Source organism: Gossypium arboreum, chromosome 3 (genome assembly GCF_025698485.1).
Source record: "Gossypium arboreum isolate Shixiya-1 chromosome 3, ASM2569848v2, whole genome shotgun sequence".
Lineage (NCBI taxonomy): Eukaryota > Viridiplantae > Streptophyta > Magnoliopsida > Malvales > Malvaceae > Gossypium > Gossypium arboreum.
Genome location: NC_069072.1, coordinates 129,645,186 through 129,663,199, shown reverse-complemented (window position 1 = coordinate 129,663,199; position 18,014 = coordinate 129,645,186). Strand labels below are relative to the sequence as shown.

At 35.3% G+C, this 18,014-nt stretch overlaps 1 protein-coding gene across 1 annotated transcript in view; it reads right to left on the bottom strand.

Moving 5' to 3' along the window:
• LOC108475934 (uncharacterized) overlaps window positions 1–17,663 on the bottom strand; it is a 74,110-nt gene extending 56,447 nt beyond the window's left edge. Inside the window, exons 1-15 of the mRNA XM_017777938.2 lie at window positions 17,283–17,663; window positions 16,607–16,688; window positions 16,350–16,453; window positions 16,063–16,158; window positions 15,909–15,956; window positions 15,104–15,154; window positions 14,652–14,755; window positions 14,357–14,474; window positions 13,290–13,391; window positions 12,950–13,150; window positions 12,599–12,759; window positions 12,260–12,418; window positions 11,170–11,262; window positions 10,707–11,058; window positions 10,281–10,394 (exon numbers count right to left, since the gene is read on the bottom strand). Of these exons, the coding sequence (XP_017633427.1) occupies window positions 10,281–10,394; window positions 10,707–11,058; window positions 11,170–11,262; window positions 12,260–12,418; window positions 12,599–12,759; window positions 12,950–13,150; window positions 13,290–13,391; window positions 14,357–14,474; window positions 14,652–14,755; window positions 15,104–15,154; window positions 15,909–15,956; window positions 16,063–16,158; window positions 16,350–16,453; window positions 16,607–16,688; window positions 17,283–17,297 (1,800 nt within the window). The 5' untranslated portion in view covers window positions 17,298–17,663. The remainder of the gene's footprint in view (window positions 1–10,280; window positions 10,395–10,706; window positions 11,059–11,169; window positions 11,263–12,259; window positions 12,419–12,598; window positions 12,760–12,949; window positions 13,151–13,289; window positions 13,392–14,356; window positions 14,475–14,651; window positions 14,756–15,103; window positions 15,155–15,908; window positions 15,957–16,062; window positions 16,159–16,349; window positions 16,454–16,606; window positions 16,689–17,282) is intronic.
• Window positions 17,664–18,014: the final 351 nt, after the last annotated feature.

The following is an 18,014-nucleotide window of genomic DNA, read 5'->3' as shown; positions in this document are numbered from 1 at the left end:
GGGGTTAGAAGTTTTGAGCTTTGTGGTTAGGGTCAGTGAGTAGGTTGTACTATTGTATTTAGTTGCGCATTTAAGTGATAGAATGAGTCTGCTGGTCTGGTGGTTGGTAGTGTACTCGTGTGCCTTTGGGTCCCGGGTTCAAGTCCTCAGAGTGTTTTGAGGGACTATTTTCGTTTTATTTTAAAGGTTTAGATAATTGTTTTCTTTACTTAGTGTTTATTTTATTATTTTTATTATTTCTCTTTTCTTTCTTTCTGGACGTTCTCCTCTTCCCCTTTTTTTTTTGTTCTTTCTTTTTTTTCTTTTTTTAAAACGGTTGTGTTGTGGTTTCCAGAGAGCTTTGGTTTCTTGGTCATCGAGTCAGATTCTAAACATCTCTAATCGCGAATCAGATGTGGGTTCAAACTCTTCAATTTCAATTTGTTTTCTCGATTGGGTGGAACTTGACATGTTCTAAGTGTTTTGGTTAATGTGTGGTAGGTTTCATTCCTAAATTTCGTAAAACTTAGTTTTCTATGGCATATTTCTGATGTATTAGAGTTTAGGGGCGTTTGGTGTATAAATTCACGGTTTGCAGAATGTTTCGAGTTGGTTTCAGGGCCATATGGGCGACCACATGGGCGTGTGTTAATTCACACGGCCGTGTGGAATTGAAGATTAGGGTTTTTGGACGAAAATTCATGCTATACAGCTGTGTGGTTGATTTGGGGAAATTACTCAATTTCACACGGCCGTGTCTCATGGGTAAACAGGCGTGTGTGTTTGGGAATTATGGTTTTAGTGATTTAGTGTCACACAGTCGTGTGGCTAATTTGGGGATTTAGCAATCCCATACGAGCGTGTGTTTTGGACACACGGTCGTGTTTGGTGGGCACATGGGCGTGTGAGTCCCTCACACAGCCGTGTTTGCCCTGTACTCTATTTTAGCACAAATGGACAAAGAGTTACACGACCTGTTCACACGGCCATGTCCCTAGCTCATAAGGGCGTATGCCTCAACCACACGGCCGTGTGCCTCCTCCTACACGGGCGTGTTGACCCTCACACAGCCTAGGCTTTTCCACACGGCCAGAGCACACAGTCGTACGACCCTAAGTCACCAATTTTAGTTCTGTGTATGTTTTTGATCTGAAAATGTGTCTGCGTTTCAATCCTTGACTAGGGTTTAGTGAGGGTAGTTAAGACTTTGATCTGAGCTTCGGCTTATGTGTTATTTGTGACTGTTGTGTGAGATATCTAATTTTGAACTCGGTTAGTTGGGTATGTGCATGTCTATTTCTATCTGACTGTCTGCCGATGTGTTCATTGTTTCTGTGAGGTTGTAAGCATACATGCACTTGCATAAAGTAATTTTTGAGTTGGTTGTGAAGAAAAGGAAGACTGATTCTGACGTGATCTGGCAGTTTAACTGCAACTTATCGGTATAGCGATTTACTGCACTGTACCGCATTTATGTCAGCTTTGCTGCATACTATTATCTGATCTGACAGTTTAAACTGCAACATGTCTGTATAGCGGTTTACCACAATGCACTGTACTGCATATACACCAGCTTTGCTGCGTATTATTATCTGAGTGGCTTAGTCCACATACATGGTGTGTAGGGTTTGATGGGTCCTTCGAGGTCCTTTATGGTGTGTTTGGTTGGTGAGCTTAAACAGCTCTTTTGAGTGTGATCAGGGGATAGAGAGGTGTGTTGTCTAAATGGGCGGGTTTTTACTACTTGACTGCATTCATACGCATCTGATTGAGTGACTGGGTGTAAGTCTGTTTGTCTGTTTTCTATCTCCTTGTCTTAACGTTCGTGATTGTTCTAATTGCGGGTATTAAGGTGTAAGCGTAATTCCGACTTTCTTATCATTGTGTTTGTGATGATAGTGTTTTGGTATCAACCAGTTGATGGGTTTGCCTGTTGTGATTCTGCGTATAGTACCAAGTGTGTTGATTGTTGCGTATGGTCAGGACGTAGGTTCCGAGTTTACCCTCTATTTCTATGCATCTCTGTAAATACACTATGCCATTGAACTGCTATTTGGATTTCTGTTCTATAAAATTTTGTTGTTTGTCACTGAGCTAATGTAGCTAACCCCCTTAGTGTTTTCCCTTTCATGTACATTATTGCTTTCTGAAGCTTAGACTTGGCATGCCAGAGATTTCAGACAGTCATGATAAGGAAACATGTTTAAGAGTCTCCTTTTTTATTGCTATTTTGGTAAATGGTTTTGAAATAAAAACAGTTATAAGAACTGTGGTACGGATTTAATTTGGGCTTTTCGTAAATGGTTTTCTTTGGACAGAATTTTTTTTTGTAATAACGAGACTTTATTTCTGAGTGTTTTTATGGAATTTAAATGCTGTAATATTTTTTTTCAGTTTGTTAAACTAAATTTTCCACGATCACTTCGGTGATCAATGTGACCTCCAGAATCTGACCTAAACTTTTAGGCCGGGTTTTGGGGCGTTACAAGTTCTTTCAAATATTTTTCTTCCTATAACCATTTATCTAGCCATAAAAAAGATTACCATAGCTAATGGATCAGTAACCACCATGACAGACCAAAAAGATATACCTTTAAGCAATTTTCTTATTTTAAAATAAGTCCCCCATGTTCCTAAACTTTATGCAAATCTATTTTCATTCAAAACTAATTAAATACTTTAGAAGTTCAAGTAAATTTTTATCCTTTGCATTGTGTATTTTAAGAACAAGACACGAAAAAGAAGATTAGACATGCTTTCAACACTCTCTAGCAAGCCCACACTTTAGTACCAATATTGCACTTGCCAAATTTCTCTCAACCATTCACAACAGAGTGTGATGCATTATATGAAGTAATGAGTGCCATCCTTATGCGGCTAAACATCTTGTGTCTTATTTTAGTAAGGGTTTTTCTTATTCTAATAGGCAAAAATCTACTTATGATTGAGAAGTACTTGCCTTGATATTATCTTTGCAGAAGTGGAAACATTATTTGCTTGGGAGACATTTTTTTCATTAAAACCAATCACTATACTCTCAATTTTTTGTTGGAACTAGAAGTTACAACTACAGAACATCAGAGACTTTTGATGAAATTAATGGCATTTGATTTTACCATCCTATATAAAGCAAGGAATGAGAATAAAGGGGTTGATGCATTGTCTCGGAGACCACAATATGCTGATTTTGTCACTCTGGCCATTCCTTTTAGTCTTGACTTGTTGGACCTCCAAGAAGCTGCCAAGGTGGATCACTACACCAACGAGAATATGAGGTTATTGGCATCTAATCCTTCCACTTGCCCAGGTTTTTTTGTAGCAGGTCACTAACTTTAGTTTAAAAATTGCTTGGTGATTCCAAAAAACAATCCCTTAAAGCATAGACTTCTTTTTGACTCATAATACTCAGTGGTTACTTGAAAACTTTTCACCAGCTTTCTGCACATTTTTTCTGGCCTCAACTCAAGTAGGATGTACACCATTATATGAAAAATTTGTTTGCAATGTTAATAGAACAAATATCAAAGACTGGCACCAGCATGAATCCTCTAACTACTACCTATTCCAAATAGAATCTGGGAAGATGTTTCCCTTGATTTCATCGTGAGTTTGCCCAAATCACACCACTATGATACCATTTTAGTAGTCATTGATCACCTTAGTAAATAAGCCAATTTTATTCCTTTGTCTCATTTGTTTATTGTCAAAATAGTGTTGAATACTTTTGTAGGGAAATTATCCATCTCCTTGGTATTCCACGCTCTACTATTTCTGATTGAAATCATATTTCTTAGCAAATACTAACAAGTGCTCTTAAAGTCATGCAAAATTTTGTTTAAAACAAGTACAAGCTATCATCCACAAACCAACGGCCAATTAGAAGTGGTTAACTGATGCTTAGAAGCCTACTTACGTTCTTTTGCACAAGAACAACTAAAAGCCTGGAGCACTTAACTTTCTTGGGACAAATACTCTTAAAATTTTAGATTTCATACATCTACGGGTAGCACTCATTTTTCTATTGTATATGGAAGAGAACTATCACCCCTTTACCCTTATGTTCCAAGAGAACCAATGTTAGCTGATCTTGGACAACTACTTCAAAGAGATGACATGTTGCAACTCCTCAAAGACAACTTATTGAAGGCTCAATCCAAGATGAAAGCTCAAGAAGATTCTAAGCGGCGGGACTTTATTTTTGATGTTGGTGACTATTTTTTTGTGAACCCAACCTTATTGCCAAAAGTCATTAGCCAAACAAACATATGAAAAACTTTCCCTTCAATTTTCAGCCCTGTTAAAAATTTTCACCACATTGCCGTAGTAGTATATGAGTTAGAGGTCCCTCCTACTTCTCAGGTTCATCCTATTTTTCATGTCTCCCACATAAGGCCAGCTAAAGGACAATTACCTTCAGCTCCACCTGCTCCTTTAACCATCACAACATATTAGGGAATCCTTCTTTCTCCTGCGAAAGTCCTTTCTCATTGGTGGGTGCAAGAAGCTGGTGTGCCGAACTTGGAGTTACTAATTGCATAGGAAGGAAGACCTCTGGAAGAAGCAACATGGGAGAATTATGATTTACTTGTTGGACAATTTTCGTCTTTTCACCTCGAGGACAAGTCGCATTTCTAGGGGGAAATATTGATAGCATACCACCCTTACGTGTATATTCAAGGAGAAAAACTAGGACATGTGACAGATGAGAAAAGGAAGTTCAGGACCAGCTCAAGCTTTTATTGGGATTGCATGACCCTATTGTCAGTTTAGAAAGAGAAGCCACAATCTTAAGTGGTGGAGAGTTTGAGTGCAAGTAGTGCTCCCTTTTTTTAGCCTTATAATTAAAGGAATTATTGTATTATATAGTCAGGGACTTTTGTTTTTTAGGATAAGATTTATTATTTGATGTTTCAAGTATTAAATTGGATATTTTGTCCTTCTCAAATTGAAATCTTTATTTGAAATAAATATCAACTATTTTTTTTTCTTAGTCTCAGATAAATTATTCCCTTTACCTCTATCATAGAACCAAGCATGTTGAAGTTGATAGACATTTAATCAAGGAAAAACTTGACAATTGATTTCTTTGTACATTGTTTCAACAAAGGGTCATCTATCAGATATGCTAACAAGTTACAGTGGGGCTCCCAAATAATGTATTTCAAGATTTGTAACAAGCTTGGAACAGAGGATATCCATTCATTAGCTTGAGGAGAGTGTCAAACAAAGAAATAATGCGATTGACTATTTGAGCTTGTTGAAAATAATATTTTTTTTTCCTTGTCCATTAAGTTAAGTATTTACATGGATATATATACACAACTATGTTGAACTACAATCTTCACAATAAATAGAGTAAATAAAATCCCATGACTTCAACCTTAAGAAATCAGATCAACCTTGATTATCAAGTCCGTCAATGGTCAACACTCCCCTTCAAGTTGGTGCATAGATATCACACATGTCCAACTTGCAGACCAAATTGTGATAAGTTCTGTTATTGAATCCTTTAGTGAACATATTAGTTAATTGCTCATTCGAGGCTACATGACTTTAATCTAGGATGTCAGTAGTCAACTTTTCTTTGATAAAATATTGATCAATTTCTATGTGCTTTGTTCAATCATGTTGTTTCGGGTTTTGGTATATGCTGATGACGACCTTGTTGTCACAATATAAGGATAGTTTTCCTTTATTCGACAACTTCAATTCCTCCATAGCTTTCAATAACCACAGTAGCTCGCAAACGCCTTGAGCCATAGCTCTATATTTTGCCTCATTACTTGATCGAGCAACCACACTTTGATTCTTGCTTCTCCAAGTGATTAAGTTTCCTCCCACAAGTGTGCAATATCCAAACGTAGACTTCTTGTCATCCAGAGATCCAACCCAATCTACATTTGTAAAAGCTTATATCTACATATGCTATGTCAGGTTTAGTGTGTGTGAGATAAATTAGTCTACCAACCAGTCTTTGATATCTCTCTTTATCCAATGACTCCCCTATTCTAACTTGCAACCTATGATTGCTTTCCATAGGTGATTTTACAAGCTTGCATCTCATCATACTCGTCCCAGTCAAGAGATCTAGGATATATTTTCTCTGAGAGATGAAGATTCCTTTCTTTGATATGGCAACTTCAATCACCAGAAAATATTGAAACTTTCCTAGACTTTGATTTCAAATTCCTGAGTCAAACACTGTTTCAGTGAGCCATTTCTTTCTTATCGTCTCCTATCGTCACTATGTCATCAACATATACAATAAGGAAAATGATCTTACCCTTGTGATCTTCCATAAAAAAAGGGTATGATCAGTATTGCTCTGTTGATAACCAAAAGTGACTATAGCTTTGCGGGTTTTGTTAAACCATGCTTTGGGCGATTGTTTCAGCCCATATAAGACTTTCTTCAATCTACATACTTTCACATGCGTTTTTGTATATCAAATTCAAGAGAAAATTGCATATACACTTCCTCTTCCAGGTCTTCATGTATGAATGCATTCTTCACATCAAACTGTTGTAGGTTCTAGTCAAGGTTGGTTGCACAAGAAAATAGAGGCCTGATGGTGTTCATTTTGGCAACAGGGGCAAACGTCTCTTAATAATCCACTCTATAAATTTGAGTGAAGCCTTTAGCAACCAATTTAGCTTTGAATCTTTCAATCGAACCATCAAACTTGTGTTTCACAGTAAACACCCATTTACAACTCACCAAGTTCTTGTCTACTGGAGGAGTAACCAGCTCCCAAATTTCATTCTTTGCCAATGCTTTCATTTCTTCAACCATGGCTTTTTTCCACTTGGGATCTTCAAATGCTTCATGTCAATCTTGTGGAATAGACACAGAGGACAAAGACAAGGCAAAGGCTCTATAGGGAGGGGACAATGAGTCATAAGAGATAAAGCTAGACATAGGGTGTCTAGTACAAGATCTAACACTTTTTCTTTAGCCATCAGGCTTATCTAAATCATTTGAAAGATAGGAAAGTAACGGCAACTCACCAAAAAAGGAAGATTCTTGGCACATAGTCGGTTGCATGATGGCGTCTTCTATTCTAGTCCTTCTCAATACTTCATTAAATCTGATTTGTCCAAACGCTTAACAATCTCCTTTTGAACAGTAGTCTCTCCCTGAACAGTAGCTCCCTCTTGAATAATGGTGTTGTCTGGAATAAGTTTTTCAATAGTTACTGAGTCAGGTATCACTTCTTCTCTCTCATTATTCTCCCCCTGAAAAGGTGATTGAGTTGTAACATAATAGGGCTTCGTTTCTCTAAATGTAACATTCATACTAACGAAAGTTCATCGTGAAGTAAGATGATAACACTTATATCCTATCTGTGTTGGAGAATATCCAATGAACACACATTTAAGGGCTCATGGATCTAATTTACCTGTTTTCCGATCATGGACATAACAGAGACATCCAAATATCCTTGAAGGAACAGCATAAGTATTGTGTCCTTGTAAAGTTTCCAAGGGACTCATGAAATTAAGAGTTTTGAGTGGCATTCTATTAATAAGGTAGGCTGCTACAAGAATTGCGTCCCCTCAAATTGGTCTAGGAAGGTTCGTGGTAAATAGAAGAGATCTAGTGACTTCTAGCAAATTTTTGTTTTTCCTTTCAGCAACCCCATTCTGTGCACTAGTATCGGGACAAGTTGTCTAATGAATTATCCCATAACACTCCAAATAGGTATCAAAATTGTACTCTGTACCATTGTCAATTCTAAAAATTGTATCTTAGCATCAAATTGAGTAAACACCATTTCATGAAAAGATTGGATGTAAACACATCATTTTTTTTTATTTTAGCAAATACACCGAAGTCATCCTAGTGTAGCAATCAATAAAAATAACAACCCACTGATTACCAAATAAAAAGACATGTCAACTTAGTCCCCAAACATCCAAATGAAGAATCATAAAAGGAGTATTACTTCTATTATATCTTAAAGTATAAGAATTTTTAGCGTGTTTAGCAAATTGACAAGCTTCATAAAACAATGAATCAAACCAAGTCTTTGAAAATAAATTATGATATAACTTTTCCATAACAAAAAATGATGGGTGTTCTAACCGTCTATGCCACTACATTATTTCTTGACTGATAACTTTATTGCCTCCAAAAAAATCTTAAACAGTACCACTACTACCCTCCAACATATATAAGTCATCATGCAATCTACCACTGTCAATCATCCTCCCTATTTGAAGAACTTGGAATACACAATGATTAAGGAAAAATTCAATTTTGCAGTTTAATGTATTTGTGATGGCACTAACAAATAAAACGTTAACTAGAAAATGAGAAACATGTAGTGCAGAGATAGTTTAATATTGGGTGTACAGTTGACAGAACCTTATTCGGTTACAAGAGTAAAAGACCCATCGGCTATCTTGACACTATCTTTTGTTTGATTTGGGGAGTAGTTTAAGAAACTTTGAGGAACTTGTCATGTGTCTATCCACACTAGAATCAATAATCCATGAATCAGTATTATTGTGAGCATTAAAGGCAATACCTGACTTAACAAAATTGGATGTTGGGTTCAAGGAAGAGTCAAGTCAGGACAAGAGACTTCTGAGATGTCGAATTTCATCCAAAGAAAATATTCCAGTGGATGCAGTTTCTATAGATGACTCTGTAGCCTCAGACAAGTTTGCTCAACCCTGATTTGACTTATTTTGTTTTCCTCCACGGCCTTTGGTGGGTTGACTATGTAATTTCCAGCACTTTTCCCTAGTATGTCATGGCTTTCCACAATAATCACATTGTAGATTATCTTTATCAATATTATCATCTTTGTTTGGTTCTTGAGAAGCACTAGCGATCAACCCAGCCTTCTCAGTTGATGTTGTATAAAGCATAACACCTCTTCTACTTTCTTTTTTGCTGGACATTGGAGTATGTTTCCTTAAGAGAAGGAAAAGGAATTTTTCCAAGAACTCGAACCCAAATTTGATCATACTTAGTGTTTAACTCGGCCAAAAAGTTGTAAACCATATCCTTTTCCACAAGCTTCTTAAACTTTATTGCATCTCTAATATAGTCGTCTTGGTAATAATCTAGCACGTGCCATAAACTGCTCAGTTCAAAAAAATACTAAGAAATTGACATCTCACCTTGCTTAGTGTTGTGAACCTTATTGCAGATTTCAAAAATCTGAGCATCATTCCCAACTTGTGAGTAGGTGAGAGCAGTTGCATGCCATATTTTTTCTGCAGAGTTAAGTAACAGGTATGTTCTGGAAATCTGGGGCTATATAGAGTTGATAAGCCAAGACATAACAAGAGAGTTATCAGAGTCCACTGATAGTAAGTAGAATCATTGACATCGGGTTTTTTCGAATCACCAATAATATACCCCTGTAGTCCTTTAGCTTTGATAAACAATAAGCACGATCGTGACCATGCGAGATAATTGTGCCCAACAAGTTTTACTAGATTGATTTGTAACGAAGGGTTATCATAAATAACTTATTTTGTGTCGGCCATTTTTTTCTCTTAAAAGGAAAAAACACCACTAGAGTCAATAACAGTAAGGGATATCAGAGAAACACCAACAAAACCAACAATGGTGGTTGAGAATCAAAGTCGACGGAGGTGGGCTGCACTCATCGGCGTGTGGGCAAGGATGCCAAAGGTATGGGTGGCGTGTGAGGGCCACGTGCAAGGAGTTTGGGCACAGGATTTTGAGATTTCTCTTGAGATTGGACGTGACTTTATTGAAGGGGGCAGTGAAAAAAAAATTGGTCAAAAGAAGAAGAGTACAAAATTGGATTTTCTAGGGTTTGTGAATTTCGGGAAAAAAAAAAAAAGCTCCTAAATCTAGATTCTCAAGCTCTTAATACCATGTTGAAAATAAGAATTCTTTTTCCTTGTCCATTAACTTAAGTATTTACATGGATATATATACACAACTATGTTGAACTACTCAAGGAAATACAATCTTCACAATAAATAGAATAAATAAAATCCCAAAACTTTATCCTTAAGAAATCAGATCAACCTTAATTAACAAGTCTGTCAATAATCAATGGTCAACGGAGCTTAGAGGAATTGTTAGTTAAGTTATAAGTTTCCCTAATTTGATAGAGATTTGAAATGTTTATATAGAAGTCTATAGAATCGTTATTTTATAGGATTGAATTAATTCTAGCGACATCAGTATACACTATCTATTGTTAGAGACACTAAACCCAAGTCAAGATGAGTAGTGCAAGTAAATATATCCATTTCTACGTTGATGTAAACCTTGGAGTCCCCTTTCCCTTCAAGGATTAAAGAAATTACCGTGACATGGCAGGGGGAAATTGTAGCTGACAACCTCCAATCAACATTCTCTCCCACCGGTGAGTGTACAAAATTAGCAGTTAATGCATTCACCTTTTGCTCACTGCAAACACTCTGCAAAAAAGGACAAACATCAGATAATATAGATATATAAATATATGTATATTCAATCTAGTAACACATACCGATTTGAATTTTTTAAATAAACAAATATAACTTTTTGAAGAGAAAAAAAGATGCACATTACAATATGAATTAAAAAAAAAAATAGTTGAAACATGCTAGCTACCAGAAATAAAAACAAAAAACAGGTTGATATGATTATAAGATACTCTCAGGTATTCTTCTTAGTTGGATATCTTTAGTTATCATTAACTAAGGAATTGTGAGAAAGAAACAGCTCAAAAACAAGGTACTCGATTAAACCTGAGCAAGTGAACCTTCAGGGGCAGAGACACCATAGAATCTTAAAGTTACATCGCAATGGGTATTCCGATGTTTAAATTTTGCTGACACATGGAGTTGTTCAAATCGACCACAAACAATCTCCGTCTGGTTTATATTGATGATCCTTGCAGCAGCTCGACTAATAGATACAGTTACAAAAAACCGGATCATGTTCTGCATGTCCTTCCCTGAATGTGACATCAAGTCCTCATTAGGCTGGTAACTGAGTAATTTATTGATTGCTCGCCATTCTTCTTTACTCAACCTTTCCTCCGTTAACTGTGATCCATCAAAAGCATCCCCGTCAGATGCATCTTCAGATTGTGTTCTCCTGAGATTAAGTTGAATAGAATTTGCAAAATGAAGTTAATGTTGAGGGGAATTTTTGGGGGAAAAATCATAGAACTCAATGACAAAGCAATCCTTTTACATTTCTACCTACCATCCCAATGTAAACCAACTTTTCTTATGAAGCCTTCTCTGTTCAGCTGCTTCCTTAGACTTTACAGATTCAAGCTTCGCATGTGCAAGTAACCTGATTGACCCAAGCAGAAATGGAAATGTTGAACATTAGATGGGAGTAAAGATAAAAATTGTTATAACATGTACATTAATATCCTTGATCACTTCTAATAACAGATTCACATATACAAAACCTGGAGCAACCTATTCAACAACTGAATAAAATTTTAATATATAAATGGAACATACATAGATCATGGTAATCCAATAATATCTAATCCTGATGAGTATTTGAACATAAAGACGGATTATGACAAAGGGCCAGACCAAGAGAAAACATTCATAATAGGGTATCTCTCTCTTTTATGGCAAATTCTGTCACTTGACGGGCCATATTTGTCCCATATCTGAATTTATTTTTTTTAACATCTTTCTTTGCATATCTGGAGGCATCTAACACATGTCCACCCACGTCAAATGCATGTCCATATAACATTAGGACAATGTAATGGTAAAGAATGGGTGGAGCTATGGCCATGCTTCATAGTGAAAAAACAAGACTGCTGGTTTCACCGATGACTAATTTCTAAAAATTACTCAGACAAAAATCTTCCCACTTTCAAAGAGATATTGATGCATAAGTACAACTACATGGCAATAACATTTGTGTAACAAGCACAACTTCAGTTGGAGCTTTTACTATGTTTTCTCATAGATAGTGGTCGTGACCACTTACACCATACACCAAATAGAAATAGACGATAAAGGACCTTGAAAACTAATTTACCTAAAAAAGCACTGACAACTTAGTGCAATAATTGCCTAAGCCATCATAATCATGATGGCTCACAGCAAGCTACTCTATCTAATTGCCACTAAAGCCTAAATGACTTTTTTGTAAAAATTACTTAAACAGTATCTTAACTAAACAAAGAACATGGTTTTTCCAGAACTAGTTGAATATTGGGATGTCCAGCATGCATGTATTTGTCCCAGCAAATCAATGACCAAGTTTGACTTCATTTCAGAGAGGGGGAGCGGAGAGTTAAGGCAAAACTAAATCTTGTTACCTCCATAGAAGAATTACTTTTGAATCGAGAGCTTTCTCAACCTCTCTAATTTCTATGTTGACAACACGTGATGACTGCTGTAGCATACTGGCATACAAGTGAATGTAACGTCGACGAAGCTGGCACATATGCCGTATTTGATCCCACGAGAACCGATAGCTGAAATTGTTATGCAGTTTAAGGGGGGGGCAACATTTAATCACAGAGCAGACAGCAAAGAGATGTAAGTGACTTTGAAATTTGTTTAATTTAAGTGTAACTTTTCAGATTAGAAAACAAGAGGTACTCTTATGAGTAATTATCAAATTAAAATATGTACAAAAAGAGCAATGTATGTACCACATTTTCCTTTGATGCAATGCTGCCATAGCAGCATACCGCCACCACAAAACGTAAGACTCCTTCGAAACTGGCACCACAGGTCTTAAATGGGAAATTTCAACATATGCCATATATCTTGAAAAGACTTCTAAAAGTTTTATCCAATCATGATATTGTGCCTGTTAAAGGGCAAAACAGATCATTTCAAGACTTGAATAGAACTAGCCTTTTTCTTTCTCTTTCTCTTTCTCATTCCAATTATTTCTTAGTAGGCAATGTAAAGAAGACTGAATTTAAATCTTTTTATTTCATAGGAAAATTAAAATGGAGAAATTAAAAATATACATGGAAAAGAAAAAGTATAGGAACCTCCGTGATAGTTAAGGCGACATCACTTAAGACAAGAGAAGCCTTCTCAAAAGGAATATCTGGATTTTTTCTTTCTTGATTTCCAAGTCGATGATACTTAAGTACTCCATTGATTGGTGACACCAAGTAATTGCGATTCATAGCCCACATAGACACCACTTCATTGTCAGCAGCAGGTTCATTTATACCATCTTCAAATACCTGGATAAACAAAATTTTATAAAGAATAAGGGTCATTTAAAATTTAGTTTAATGTTTCAGTTAACCTTACACACTACTACAATAAAAATTATGGAACTAAGGAAGTAAATGAGATAATGATTCCACATATGAGCCAAACCTCAATCCATTCTTTGGGACTAAGATCTTCCCATTTCTTATCTATCTTCCAGGGCAAGTTATCTGAATCATGATACATAGCAAGCCTCTCCAATTGCAAAGACTAAACACAAACTTCAAAAGCATTAGCACAATAATTTTTCTTGTCATTCATAAACAAAAGGCAAAAATAGCAATCATGAAAAACAATTTGTAAATACTAAACCTGAAAGGAAACGTAGGAGAAATCTAACATTCAAGAGGAGAATGGGCCCATCATATTTTGTTCATTTAAATTGGACAAGCATTTGTTAAAATTGATCTTCATTCTTCTGTTTTGGCATGAATATAAACTTGTTTAGATTATGCCAGCCACTTTCACATCCTAGGTTGACACTTTGTCCTCTTCAGATATGGAATTATAACCAAATTATAGATCATGTTTCTGAATTGAGTAGCAAGAATTCAATGCAAAGATAATCTTTGTCTAACCCATAATCTACTAATGAAATTCAGTTGCAATGATGGATAATGACAGTCTATACAATTCAAGAAGCCTCATACCAGCATTGATGGAAGCTATACACTATGCCATTGAGTAATCATAAAATTACATTTAACCTCACAAATTCAAGGAGCTCATTTCATGGATTAGTTATTAATATATTCATTCCAAGCCCTCAGAATCTAAGGTAAAGCACTAAGCAAACATACAACAAATAGTTGAAACATCAGAACAGGAACTTTTTACCATTATGACCTAAAAGAAGATTCCCATTTATCAAACTGGAATTTTGTTTATTCAAAGTTCAAACATAAGATTCATCTTTTCTTGAGAAATTCCCTCGGTAAATTATTAGCTTTAAAACAAGGAAAAACAATGCTAACAAACAGAATAATTACACATCACCATTCCCCAAGACTGTAAAGTTTCCTGATGCAACAGTCTATTTTGATTCAATACCCTCTATTTCAAGAAACAACCATAGCTCATAACTATTAATGTGTTTCTGAAATTACTAATACTAGACTCAACTGTTTTAAAGGACGGTAGCATGAGTTTGTATTGCATGGGAAAAAAGAGCGGACCTTACGCAACTTATCCAAAGCACCACTAGTATCAAAGGTCTCATTTCCTTGCTCATCCATAGTAACAGCAGCAAGCTTGGCCAGGGTAACACCGAAAGAAAATGGATGACCAGGATTACTACAAGATTATAGTCCATTAATATCAAAGCAAACTGGTCAGTAAAGAACGACAAAGGAAAATATGTAACTAATCCAGAGATTGGAAGGTAAACCTATTTTAGTTTACAAAGCTTAAGACAAATCACAAATCCAAAAACAGTTATAGAAAACATTAAAAATAGCACACGACCACCACCTGAAGCAATCCTCATATCTGATATGTACATTGCTGATAGTTATCTTCAGATTTCCAATAATTGTAGCAATTAGAGAACCAAGCCACGAATTTCCAGGAGGTGGCTGCACATAAACTCAAACAAGAGGGGGGAAGAAAAGAGCTAGCAATGAGTCACTATAATTTATAAAAAGAGCCATATTTTCTTACATGAGCTTTAATGCACGAACCACAAAGAATTATTGACTTAATAAAACTAACACAAAATGCGTAAAGGTTTACAAGTAAAACAGTTAATGTATGAAGAGCCATTCATCGACATTTTACCAGGAGGAATATAAAAGTGTATTAGCGACAAGTGAAATAGATAGCAGCCTGATAAAAAATTGAATAGAGGTACCTTATTTAATCATAAAAACAAAAGAAAGCAGTATTCTTAGAAAGTAATATGTGCCTAGCATCCAAAGACATACATTTTCCAGCTTTGACCCAGATATCGCCTCAAGAGTTGCTGCTTCTGCCTCCTGCAGGCAATAAAAAATTTTAAAATAATTATGTCCAAATGCATGACTATAGAACAAAATTTCAAAATTCCAGAATTGTTCAACTCTTATTTTATTTCTAAAATTCAAAATTCAAAAAATGTTCCTATATTAAATCTTATTTTGAAAACACAAGGAATAACAATTGTTCAACTCAACAATACAGACAAGTTCATAATGGAACATACAATATTCTCAAAACTATTGCCTGTAAAGTTGATATTAAGAAATACTATATGCACTATATATCTGAGCTCCAATAAGAGATCTTTATACAACAATGTAGAATTGCAGATATTAAACAAGGGAAAACATTTGCAAAGGACTCTGCCTAAGAACAGAAAAATAACCACTAGTCCTCTCCAAAAAGGTCACTACCATTAATTAACAAGTATGAGAAAATCTAGAATAGATGTGAAGAGGGTGTGAAACAGAGGAGAAGAAGAAGAAGCCTCTAATATCCAAGTGTCAACAAAATATTAAAAACTTTAGGCATTAGAACATCAGTAGAATAAGGATTCTTGTTAATAGTCACGAACTTGACATGGGAAAAATGTTACTTCCTTACTGGTAAACTTTGGAACAAGATTATACTTGTATGAAACACAATGATGTCAAGTACACGATGCTATAAGCAATAAAGGTGTTTGAACAAGATTATACTTGGAGGAAACACAATGATATAGTACCATGTCATAAGTAATATAAGTGAGTTTTTATTTAAAAAAGAAATTACCTCAATTTGCTGAATTTTAGCTACAAAAAGTTTTTCCCTGTCCTCCTCCTGTACAATTGAAATAAGATTTCAAATCAAAATAAGAAAAAGATACGGCTTTGGTAATAGGAAACTTGGGAAGAAATTCACTCCACCAAATAAAATATCATCTTACTTTAAGTTTCCGGCCATCAGGAGTTGGGTGAGCAAGAACAAATACACGATCAATGAGAACAATTACAGGTTCATTACCCAAGCTTTTCCATGGAACCTACAATATAAAATTTCAAGAACAATAATAACAAAAATAACTAGAAGTTAGAACATAAAAGTTATGTGCCAAAACATATTTAGAAACTACAATTTAAGGAACAAAAAAAGCGGGATTTATTTCCATGGAAAAAGTTAAAGAACACAAACCTAACAGAAAATAAAGCAAACACTAACGATGAAAATAGCTACCTTCAGAGTTATAGTGCCCACAAAACCAGCTTTGACAGCAACAGGAAGATTTAAAGAGTTCAGGGCCTCTGCCTTCAATTTTAAATCTTTGAGGACAACGTCACCTGTAAGAAGGAAGAAATTTTCTAAAACAAAGCCATCATGTTTCACTTGCCAAATTCCTTTCATAAGAAACCGTCATGTAACAATCATAGCTCAAACAGATGGAGAAAACGATAAGAAAAGTAAGCAAGAACAAACGGTATTTGTGAAGAAACCTTGCCAAACACTGATCCTTAATGTCTCTAATGAGAGATCATTAACATACTCTCCCAAGTATCTTCGAAGCAAATGCAGAACCTACAAATAAAGAAAAATACGCACAAATTCAGAAACACTGAAAAAAGCAACAAACACATTATACTATAAGAAAGTGCTGAATGTTGAAAAGCATAACTATAAGTAATAACATGAAAAAATAAAAATGTAAGCCCACAGGTGCGAATGTTACAATCAAAACTAATAACTTCAGGCACATACGACGCTTGAATGATTAAACACATGAATACGGGTAACAAATGGAAATCAAACAGCAACATATCAATGAAAAACTTGTAAAAGCTTGTGCCTGATTTATTGCTTCGTCACTCTTCTCTTATCATCTACACGGCTCTTATGTACTATATGATGATCACCTCGCAACTCATTTCCTAATCTACTTTACAATGCTTGCAAATTATTTAATTAAAAAGGGATCTTAGATTAGGTTCCTCCAATCTCAATTGTTAAAATATAATTATGAAACAATAACAATTTAATTGTAAAAATAAAAGGTAAAATCAAAATTTTAGAAGCTTTCAAGTTCCAATGACATTCTCGAGCTATTTAAATTCAGTAAGGTACAAGCACTCCCGTTAAAAATGAAAAAAAAAATGAAAAAGGAAATAAGCCTACCTGAGCTTCAAACATGACGATGAATCGCAATGCGGTTCGTCTCCAGCTAAAAACAGGAAGCGAACCTGATTATGGTGTTAGAGTTGTGCAAATTGAGAGTGATCGATGTCCAATGAGAGGCATCTCAGACAATTGATTTTGAAATCGGATGGAATCAGGGTTTTCGTCAAGAGGCGAAACCATTGATTGATCGATTACACTATACACCAAGAGAAGCGGACGGTTTGTTGTAAGGAAGGAATGGAAAATAAACGGAAAAAAAATTGAGAATAAAACTAGGAGCGTTAAATATAACTGCTCTGTTCTGCCGCCATTAACATTACATTACATGTCCCGGTCTTTTGCAAATTAAATGGCATGTTATAATTTGTATTTTCTTTTTTTATCAACTCTCAAAACCATAGCTTTTGCATATATATTGGTGAACTCAACATCAATTCTGTATTAAAATTTAAACATTTAATAAATAATATTTTTGTCTTTCAAATCCTTATGTAAAATTTATAAAAAAAAGCACAATTTAAATTCAAAATAAATATATTAAAATAATGTATTTTCAACTTAAAACATCAAACACATATTATTTGTATGTAGTTTTTTACATGTATTAAATTGTGTAAAACTGGTTTTTTAAGTGATGAGTGGAACACTTCCTACAATGGATTTCGCGGTTGGTGTCAATAGCTCAGGTTTGACTAGTGGTATTGGAAGGGCTACGAAGAAAGTTTGCAC